General features: G+C 38.8%; 2 protein-coding genes across 2 annotated transcripts in view; both read left to right on the top strand.

Moving 5' to 3' along the window:
- LOC137888032 (SLAM family member 9-like) overlaps positions 1 to 1,483 on the top strand; it is a 7,132-nt gene extending 5,649 nt beyond the window's left edge. The window contains exon 6 of the mRNA XM_068731307.1: positions 1 to 1,483. This exon is cut by the window's left edge and continues 600 nt beyond it. The gene's annotated coding sequence lies outside the window, so the exon portion shown is untranslated.
- Positions 1,484 to 4,621: 3,138 nt separating this feature from the next.
- Positions 4,622 to 10,584, top strand: LOC137888024 (SLAM family member 7-like). Its single transcript, XM_068731295.1, has 6 exons — positions 4,622 to 5,299; positions 7,063 to 7,371; positions 7,457 to 7,756; positions 8,236 to 8,361; positions 9,062 to 9,105; positions 9,997 to 10,584. The coding sequence occupies exons 1-6, from the start codon at positions 5,239 to 5,241 to the stop codon at positions 10,162 to 10,164; spliced, it is 1,008 nt and encodes a 335-aa protein (XP_068587396.1). The 5' UTR covers positions 4,622 to 5,238; the 3' UTR covers positions 10,165 to 10,584.
- The last annotated feature ends 274 nt before the right edge of the window (positions 10,585 to 10,858 follow it).

The following is a 10,858-nucleotide window of genomic DNA, read 5'->3' as shown; positions in this document are numbered from 1 at the left end:
TCACATGATTGGAGTGATTTGAAGCTACATACTGCAGGACTCTTGTGTTTCCTCATTGTGTTGTTTTTAAAAGCCCGAGGGTCCCCCATTTGGACGACCTAGTACATAAAAACTTAGAGAGTTTTGTGTTTAAAGTAACTGGCAGAGAACCCACGAAGAACGAATATAATGATGTTATAGTTCTGCAGAAACCTCAGCGTCCTGGGAACAACATGAACTAGGTCACTTCTACATGAGACAAACACATCTCCCATCAGCCAAGCAAACAAATAACAAAATATCATAAATCATAACTCGAATGACTGGAAAAGACCGGAGAAAACAGCTGCTACACTCCGTTAGCAACGTGCTACCTACGAACATGCATGAAAAAGCATGTCCGCCTGACGGAGATTACGGACATATCTTCCATTTCTCTCTCCGGTAAACCATCGCAGAGATATTCAGCTTCGAACACAAAAAGTCACACAGCTTTCATCGAATATTGTACTTACTTTTGGTCGAATCTCAGCGAAAAAATGAAATATCTCCGTACTTCCACTGCATGTTTGTCCAGCTGCTGGTGCTCCGTGTGAATCCGTTCGATTCGTGTCTTTCCGACACTCCTCGGCTTCTTGGGAGGGTTGGAAGCTCAGCAAATTAGATTTCAGATCTGCCATCAGATGGGACGTTTTTGAGCTTTATTGGCTACGGTTCGAAGGAGGTCTCAATGGTGAAAATCGGAGAAAGGGGGGCTGAGATACAGCCCTGAACAGAGAGAGTGGGCTGAATCTGAAGCTGTATGTGACCATAAAATGACCATAAAAAGGGCTTAGAAAGAGCTTAAAACACTCAAAAAAAGCCCAATCTTCTGTCTTTTGATTCATTGAACATCAGGAGTGATACATAGAAGTGATATAGAGTGTTTTTTAATTTAACAAAATATTTTTTTATTCAAATATTGGAATATTTAATCAGTTTTTTAATTTTATATGCTCTATATTTTATAAATGTTTCACTGTATCTATGTATAACTGTGTATAGAGAGCCTTTATCAGTTGTTATAAGAGCTGGGAATATTTTAAATCTTGGATTTCCATAATTTCCAAAAAACAATATCCTGAAATTGCTGTTTTTCCAGGGCGAGCTTTAGAATTTTCCAAGTTGTGCTGTGTTCCATCCTTATCTTATGTTAACCTGTAACATGTATACTGATATTTCCATGACTTTTCACATCTCAAAAATATATTTAAAAAAAAATATATATTTTTTAATTTAATTATACACTCAATTAGGTATTTCTTATCTTTTTTCGAGCTGAGGCCTGCAAATAGGCCTCGTTTTTAAAAGGTTAAAAATACATAGGGAATCAAATACTTGTAAACTTGAAATGGTTGCTCTGCAAAGTGTTTAGCTGTGCTGAACATGAAGAACAACAACAGAGAAAAGAAAAGCTTGATTGGCATTAAATGCTTTATTTTTCTATAATATATGTTGTCATGCATTCAGTGTGTCTTGTGTGTTTTCTATAACAATATCACTGATTGATTCATTGCTGAAAACTCACAATATACCAGAAGGAGTCAGTGTCACCTTTAGGGTTCCATTAATCACACAAATACAAGAGAAGTATGAAGCTTTAACACGTTTCCAATAATGGTGCATGTAGCAGAAACTGCTTCCACCCAAAGATTAAAACATGCTGAGACTAAAATGTAACCATACTGTACATACTAACAGACAAATATGCAATATATTTTTTATTGAGAATAGGACCACATGCAGTGTTATATACAGTTTATTCATCAAGGCTATTTCTTGTATTTTGTTGGTCTTGATCATACATAAATAGAAAGTTACTTTTTGTTTGTTTTTCAAGATAACATCCTCCAGAAACATGTTTACATGGTCATCTCTGTGCAATCATTTTATTTACAAAGTGAAAACAGTGATATTGGGTTTAATCAATGATAATCAAGAAAAATCAGCATTTGTTTTTTAGGTGACCTCTGCAGTTTTATTGTGAAGAAACAATGTTTACATGAAGTTTTTCTCGTCAAAATGCATCGTTGAGTCCACGTTTTAAGAACATTTCTCTCACCATGAAACATTTGCAAAGCTGATTTTATAAATCCTTTAAATTTTAAATTCTTGACGTCCATGTTTGCTGACTTTCAGTTTTCTGCCTCTTTGTCTTTTCCTGGTGTGTTACTGCCACCAGCTGTGGATCAGTGGTATAGCATGTTGAAAAAGTTGAAAAAAGTCATAGTATAGCAAGTCAAAAAAAATTATGAAAAAGTCATAATACAGCATGTCGAAAAGTGAAAAAACCCACTTCTTTTACCTTTGTTCCTCATTCTTCTCTTAAGTTGTTTTTTTTTTCGCAGACCTCTTCTTCTCTTTTTAATGGAGCATTGCTATATTTCTTGACACATTACTTCCACAAACAGTTGATCAGTGCAATAGAAAGGAGCCATTGGCAGGAATTTGTATCAACTGAGCAATCATGCATGTGCATCCTCTCAAGATACGAACAACCCCCTCATAATAACATTACTCTTTAGCACTACTGGTGGTCAAAAACTCCACAGTGCACCTTTAAACCTTCCTCTCTCCCATTTTTGGGCCTCTTCTCATTACACCTCTCTGTAATGTGTCCCAACTCATTTATCTCCACCAGGTGGGGGCTGGACAGATCCGGAGTCTGCAGACTTCGAGCTGCTGGTGATCATGAGCGCCACAATCGAGCCGACCTCCGCCACCTGCCAGGTCCGCACCTCCTACCTGCCGGATGAGATTCTCTGGGGCTATGAGTTCCCCCCTGTGGTCTCCCTCTCCCCATCGGGAAAATACGTAGCGGACTTCGCCTTCTTCGACAAAGTGGCCAAGACCAAGACCACGCCCGTCTTCAAAGCATCCAGCCCCCAGCAGCAGGCGTACCACAGCAACGGGGGTGGGGCTGTGTCTGAGGTGTCCGATCCAGAGAAGATCCGTCTGGAGCAGAGCTACAGGGAGAGAGGGGAGGAACGAGGCCGGGGGAGGGACACTCCTCTCAGTGTTCGCATCAGCAACGTGTGGAGGGAGCGTTTCAAAGAGAGCAACACGAAGGAGACAAGTGAAGGGTAATAGCAAAGGAATGAAACGTCATATCAAAACAGCTCGGACACTGACTTTTAGACTGATTTGAAGCTCTGAAAGATATCTAGGTAGTAGCACCAGATGACGCAGAAAGGGAATATGGAAGGCTATGGACTTCTGTATGGTCAGCTGAATATGTGTCATACGTTTGAACATGTGTCATACGTTTGCTGGGACGATGCATGATTTACACTGGTTTGACTGTATGCATAACACACTGCCTGAATATTTTGTTTCATGACTTGGACAGTAGAGGAGGACAGAGAGGCAGTCATAGCTGACGGATAATAGATTAATAAAATATGAGAGTCATGGCCACCATATGGACACATACAGTCCCTGACAAAAGTCTTGTCACTTATCCATTTTTTAGAAACAACAGCTTATAACCTGACTTTTAATTAATCCATTGGTTTTAGAAATGGCTCATATGAAAGCTAAAACCCTCCCAAATTATGTTTACTATACTAAAATAAATTTGCTTCACTGAAGAAAGATTGATCATTTAATGAACACAGAAAAGTCAGATTTTGGCAAGACAAAAGTTTTGTCGCCTACAGAGAGTAATGTGAAAATTTAACAAATAATTTACTTCAAATACAAAAATATGTTGCATAACATCAGTGAATTAAGTAGTGGTGCTGTGAGATCCATATTTAATATCTTGTATGACTTCCATGAGCTTGAAGAACTGCATCCATGCAGTTCGACAATGATTCATACAATTTATTGATGAAGTCATCAGGAATAGCAAAGAAAGCAGTCTTACATGCCTCCCAGAGTTCATCAAGATTCTTTGGTTTCGTCTTCCATGCTTCCTCTTTCATTCTACACCAGACATGCTCAATGATGTTCATGTCTGGTGACTGGGCTGGCCAGTCCTGGAGCACCTTGATCTTCTTCGCCTTGAGGAACTTTGATGTAGAGATGGAAGTATGCGATGGAGCACCATGCTGCAAAATTTGACCCCTTTTATGGTTGGGAATGTAAGAGGTAGCTAATACTTCTTGATATTTTAGGCTATTGATATTGCCTTCCACCCTGCAAATCTCTCGCACACCCCCATACTGGATGTAACCCCAGACCATGATTTTTCCGCCACCAAACTTAACTGTTTTCTGGGTGAATCTCGGATCCATGGGGGCTCCAGTAGGTCTCCTGCAATATTTGCGGCGGCTATGATGTAATTCAACCGAAGATTCATCTGAGAAATCCACCTTCTGCCACTTTTCCAGCGTCCATCCTTTTAGCAGGCTGTGGGCCTTGGCAAATGCCACAGGTTTTTTTAATTGCCTTTTGTTTAGTGCTGGTTTCTGGGCACTGATTTGACCATGGAGGCCATTTCGAGACAGAATTCTACAAACTGTCCTGGTTGACACAGGGACTTGAGGTGACCAGGCCTGGTGGAGCTCTGCTGCAGTGGAAAAGGGGCTGGCCTTGGATTTTCGAGCCAACAAACGGTCCTCCCGAGCAGTTGTCTTGCGGGGTCTGCCGGACCTGGGCTTGTCAAAAATATCTCTAGTCTCTTCAAATCTTTTTCTTATTCTTTGTACTTGACGCTGAGACACATTGAAGGTGTCAGCCACCTCAGCAGTGGATCTGGTCTTCAGCCTCTTGATAATCAACGCTTTGGTCTCAGGGTGAATCTTAGGCATGTTGTCAGAGGTCAAGTTGCAGTTGATGTGAAGGTCTGGTGTGCTGGGGTTCTTTTTATACACACCCACTAATTGATTGATCAATTATTGATCACAGGTGAGGCTGTAATCTAGGATTGGGTGCATCATATGACAAGGCGACAAGACTTTTGTCTTTGCAAAAACTGACTCGGTGGGCTTTACCAAGCTGTGAACATTAGAATGCTTTTCAGCAGTTTCGTTTGGCACCAAAACATTATTTCAAAAGCTGTTGGGATTAAAATTAGCCATTTCTTGTAAAAAAAAATTGATTACAAATATATTTGAGGGGCACTTAAGGTCAACTTGTACCCAAGCGACAAGACTTTTGTCAGGGACTGTACATGGTTTCATTTGTGTTGTTCAAAGAATTTCCCCAGAAGTTAAACTGTTGAGCGCGCAGTTAAAAAATTCGCCTTACCACTTCCTCATCAGCACATTTTGCAAAATGACACCCTGGGTCGCAGTTCTCTTTGCCGTGTCTCTGCTGAATTCATGTGAAGCACAAAGTAAGAACTTTATTTTATATGTATGTTCGGCTGTTGATCGTCTTTGTATTTGTTTTAAAGCTTCTGTACCGTAGCCCTATTTCACCAATAGAAGTTAGATAACAAACTTTACGGACTCATTTTTAAACTAATTTAGAGAAATGTCTAGACTTCTCAGCGATATGTTCATTGTCAATTATTTCAATAGTGATGCTAATAAAATCTTTTATTGAGATACATTGAGATTTACAGTTATGTCAGTTAATACCACTTCCCTTACCCAGGCGTCACAAAACAATGGAGCTGTGTGTTTCTTTCTGGTTAATCTGGATATTATTATTATGGATATATATATTCAGTTTAAAGAAGACAACACACTGCAGTATAAATGTAGTGTATTGACGAGGCGGACGCACATGTAGCGTTGGTTACTTTATTCGAACATGGAAAAACTCTTGAGTACGTATTGCGCATGCGCGCTACAACTACGAAGGAAGGACTGTGTTCACGGAGGTCCAAAAAGCATTTGTACTCATTACAACCATAGTAGCTTAATGTGATCAATATACCACAATAATGATGTGCATGGTTCATTATTGTTCAAAGCTCTGATAATGTTCACTGAGACAGGCAACTTCCCGCCTGTCCCAGTGAACAGTATCAGAGCTTTGAACAAGAATAAACAGTTTAGTTAAACTATCATTGCCCTCAGCTAGTCAACAAGAATATTCTGGATGAAGATCTGGATCCAGACACAGATTGTAAACATTCTAAGACTTTTTGTGGTGGAAAATATTCCTATACCCGCTTTGCGTGAGTCTTCTAATGCTGAAATACATAATACCAAAAACCAGGTTGTCTTTTAAGTATTTATTCTCTGCGCAGAGAAGGTTCAATCATCACAACAGAATGCGTTCAGTCTCAGTGAGGAAGAACCAAGAACAAAGTGAACAAGCTTTCTTTATACAGAATGAGTAAAGGTGGGGGCCGATGGCCAACGTTACAGACATCTCGGTCTCAGACTTTTGGTCTCAGACTGATGGAACAACATTCAAAAACAAACGGCCAGCAACCAAAACAAGCAGCCCAAAGGCCTTGATATGAAACATTCTCATACAACACAGTTAGTTATCTATGTGAACAGGAAAGGGAGAATTCTTCTTTTGCACAGAGACACGGTGAAGTTCAACAAAGTCCAGAGCAAAATTACTTATGCATGAATACACTATACTGAGTAGAAATATATACTATGTAAAAAATTACCTTTACATTATTTAAGTGACACATTTAGAGGATTTTGATTCCTTGGCGAAGGAATGCTCTCTTTAAGTCCTTTTTAGTTTTCATTTAGACATTTTCTATCATTTCTGCCTTGAATTTCAATTTGATACAGAGGAAAACCTTCAAGGTGGTTTGAGATGCATTATAGCCACATGTTGAAAAGGTGGCTAAAGCTGGGGGAACAATAGTTTGGGTAGGATGGAGGGAAAAGAGAACAAGGTGACAGAAAGTCCCCTGTTTTTCATAAGAGATAGAATGGAAATACTTTGAGTGACATCTTGCTCTCAGTGGGCTTAGTTTCACCTGTTAAACTCTTCTTTCCTGAATCAATCTGTGTCATGAGACAAAGCTGATGTAAAGTATTTTAAGAGAACTCTTCCAATCAATGATAAGCTGAAGGTGTTTGAACTGATGGATCAATGATGGAGTAACATTCAGTGTTGACCCATTCATCATATATTGAGTGTGATGTTTATTGTATTATGTGTCTACTGTTTTTACAGGGTCCAGTGCTGTGACTCCTGTGTTTGTGAAGAAGGGAGAAGATCTGATTCTGAATGTTGATGTTGATGTTCCTGAGGATTTTTCACTTTTTGAGTGGAATTTCAATAAGACAGCAATTTTAGTAAGATTTGCACCTGGTGGAAAACGTTTAGTATTTGATAATTTCACTGAAAGGCTTGAGTTTCCTGTGAAAAAGTTCTCTGTGAAATTGAAGAATCTACAAGAGTCAGACAGTGGAGTTTATGCTGCACGAGTGACAGCGCTTCAAGGAGACAAACAACTAGCTGAATACAAGGTCACAGTTCAAGGTGAGTTTGTTCACATTTCAGACACTGATAGAGAGTTTCTGCTGCCATGTTTCATACATTCTTCACAGAAACTTCCCCCCCTCAGGTCCAGTGTCTCCAGTTGAACTGACAGTGGACTCAGTGGACTCAGTGGTCTCCAGAAGCTCAGCCTCCTGTAACCTCACTGTGACCTGCAGCACACAGCACTCTCACATCAACAGCACTTTTAGATGTGTCGACAGAACCTGCAGTCAGGAGGGAGGAGAGCAACCAGAGCTCACACCCTCTGGTGCTTCTCTTCAGATCTACCTGTTGAACAGTGCAATCATCTGTAACCATAGCAACCACGTCAACTGGACCAAAGACTTTAATGATTCAATAATTGAAAACCTTTGCCCATATGCTGGTAAGACTGAAAGACAAGACCACTTCCTGATTATAATGCACAGTTTTACGCTTTAAAGAAATCTTGTACGCTTCCATGTGAATATGTTCAGATTTTTTTCTGCTGTACATTAATATATTGGGTTTGTTACAAACATGGTTGAACTCCTGATATTTGTCATTGTTTTTCTTGTTGAATCTTGTTAATATCTAAAGATTACCATCTTTTACTTTGAACTGCTGTGAAGCGTTTTTGTAAAAACAACTTGTGTTTGTATTTGTTTTAATGGGTTTAAAGTCAGTTTTACATTTAATTTTTTTAATTTTATTTCATGATGATGATTTCTTATTACAGATCAGGTTACTGAGACATTTGATTAATAAAATTACAGTCTGTCAAAAGCACGATCTGGGAACATGTGATGCTACAGTGACACATTCTCAACTATGTTGCATGACTTAAATCAGGCAGAATTCTAATCTGTTTCTTATTTTTTACAGCTCCTGATCATGTCCCTCTCCTTGTCTTTGTCTCTGGCTCTGTGATTGTTATTATAACAATTCTCATTCTCGTCATCATTTTTGGTCTGTTAGGCCTGTTTCTTTGTTGTCGAAAGAGAGGAAACTGTAAGTCCAAGTAACAATTTTAATATATAATTACAAGTAATATTTGCAAAATCCTATTTGTTTACTCTACATTTTTTACAATTTTTAAAGTTCCTCTTCTGCCATATTACACAATATACAGTAATGACATCCACAACTGATCATTATTTACCATGGCAATGTTGTGCCAAACTTCTGTGTAACTTAAGGCCCCTATATATATATATATATATATATATATATATATATATATATATATATATATATATATATATATATATACTTATTTATATAGCCCGATATCACAAATTTGCCTCAGAGGGCTTTACAATCTGTACAATATAGGACATCATCTGTCCTTGGATGCTTACATCAGATGTGATATATTACCAAAATGTGCTTTTCATTGAAAAAGGAAACAACCTCAAAGTTGGTTTAGTCTTTATGCTTTAGCCCATTCATTCTAGCATCACAGGTCAGGTCCCAGAGGTATCTGCATGCGTTGCTGTCTGCCTCAGTACATTGTTTGGATACAACCTCTAGGAGTCCCCAACATCCCAACATATCTAATCCCACACAGAGAGGCTTTACAGTGTGCTGCTGTTTGAGGATGGAGTCATTTAGACTCAACTTAGTGCAGCTCAAGTAATGTAATTGTAAAACAGTTCAAATGTAAAGCTATCTTTAAAGCTGTTTTTTTTTTCTTTGACTGAAACTGCAGATAATAGAGAGGACACCGAGAATACGATTTATGATACTCCTCAAGTAAGTTTTTTTTTTTTACACATCATTCTCCGCATTTGGGGAAACGATCCTTCTATCCAAACCAGGTCTCATCTGGCAATGAGTCCACTCAATCTGTGTTTATTTCTGCTGTGTGTGTGTGTGTGTGTGTGTGTGTGTTGTTTGCTTGTGTCTTAGTTGTGCAATCATTGTGATGCTCCACTTTGCAAATCAGCAATATGTTCCAAATGATGTTGGGTTCTCAAAACTCTTCATACAAATATCTAATCCCATGCTGGCGTCTAAAATTCTGCAACAATGTCATTTAAATTAGGCCACATGTTTTCATTTGCATCACATCTACTACATGATCACAGCTGTATTGTCTCCTTCCTTTGCTTCCATTTATTTACACACACCATGTGACTTCCTGTTGAGCCGATGGTTTTGTACTTCTACATGTTCTTACACAATGAACAATGTGAACTGAAGACTCTCGGGTGAGATCTGCTCATTGTCTGCACGTGTGTTAGTTGTTTTGAAAACCTAATTTTCAGTCGTAGAGCAAGTTGAGAGACGCAGAAAAACTATAATTTAATTTAAAATGTCTTTTTCTAAATGGAACGTACTTCATGTGTTGTCAAAGCTTTGTTTGTGTGCTTGTGTTTCAGCTGCAGTGTGATGTGCTCTCTCAGCCAAGAGATTCCTTAGAACTCAGCTCTTTATGAAAAAAGCCTGAAAATATGTTTTGTAGCAGTTTCATGCATTTTAGATACAAATTCATTATAATCTTAGGAAAAACTCACCGTTTTTGAAGACAAAGATGCAAAACTCTGCATTAATTTGAGCATCTGTTCATCGTCAGGAGATTACTTAGGAGAAGTTAAAATGGCAGACAGCGTTTTCTAAAGATGTATGTGATTCATTTTCCAGGTCCAACCTCCGGATCAGAGTCCAACAGATGATGCTTCAGATCTTTCTCCGACCTCCACCTACAGCTTGGTGGGAGCTCACACTGGATGCCCGAGACCCACTGAGACTGGAGACACGGCTCTGCCAGAGAGCCTGTATGCTCAGGTGGAGAAGCCTGCCAGGTCTTAAACAATTAAGGAGGAATTGTGTTCCACAGACTTCAATTAGTAAAGTTTCTAGTTCTATTTAAGTGTTGCCAAAGCTTTCGATGTCTAAGTTTATGTGACCTGCTCTGATATGGAACGATTCTCCAAAACACAAACTTTTCTGCTCCAAAACAAAGAGGAAATGTTACTAAGCATCACGTATGTTCAAGAGTTGCTTTTGCATCACAATTCAAGATATTAGTAATTAGATCTTAATACATTTAAGATCAACGTGGGAAAGTGAGAAAGATGTTGTTGTCCCTGCAGGAAGCCTCAGCTTTGGTACCTGTGGTTGAGCCTTTATCTCACTTTCTCACCTGTCCAGACGTTTACATAACATCACAGAAAGAATTCAACGAAGAAGAACTGTAATTATTTCATAAACGAGCAACGATTTACGGTTTGGACTCTCAAGGCCTCACATGATTGGAGTGATTTGAAGCTACATACTGCAGGACTCTTGTGTTTTCTCATTGTGTTGTTTTTAAAGATACAAAGGGAATCAAATACTTGTAAACTTGAAACGGTTGCTCTGCAAAGTGTTTAGCTGTGCTGAACATGAAGAACAACAACAGAGAAAAAAAGCTTGATTGGCATTAAATGCTTTATTTTTCTCTTTTTTAGGGTTCAATTAATCCAAAAAATACAAGAGAAGTATGAAGCTTTAACACGTTTCC

This window comes from Cebidichthys violaceus, unplaced genomic scaffold (genome assembly GCF_023349555.1).
Source record: "Cebidichthys violaceus isolate CVI_PGR_0920_01 unplaced genomic scaffold, fCebVio1.0.p SCAF_104, whole genome shotgun sequence".
Classification (NCBI taxonomy): Eukaryota; Metazoa; Chordata; class Actinopteri; order Perciformes; family Stichaeidae; genus Cebidichthys; species Cebidichthys violaceus.
This window is presented reverse-complemented; position numbering and strand designations above follow the sequence as displayed.

Bases quoted from the DNA above. Each gene is read 5' to 3' on its own strand.
- LOC137888024 (XM_068731295.1), top strand. From the start codon at position 5,239: ATGACACCCTGGGTCGCAGTTCTCTTTGCCGTGTCTCTGCTGAATTCA. The intron at 7,372-7,456 runs GTGAGTTTGTTC...TCCCCCCCTCAG, and splicing joins ATACAAGGTCACAGTTCAAG to GTCCAGTGTCTCCAGTTGAA. The intron at 8,362-9,061 runs GTAAGTCCAAGT...CTGAAACTGCAG, and splicing joins TTGTCGAAAGAGAGGAAACT to ATAATAGAGAGGACACCGAG.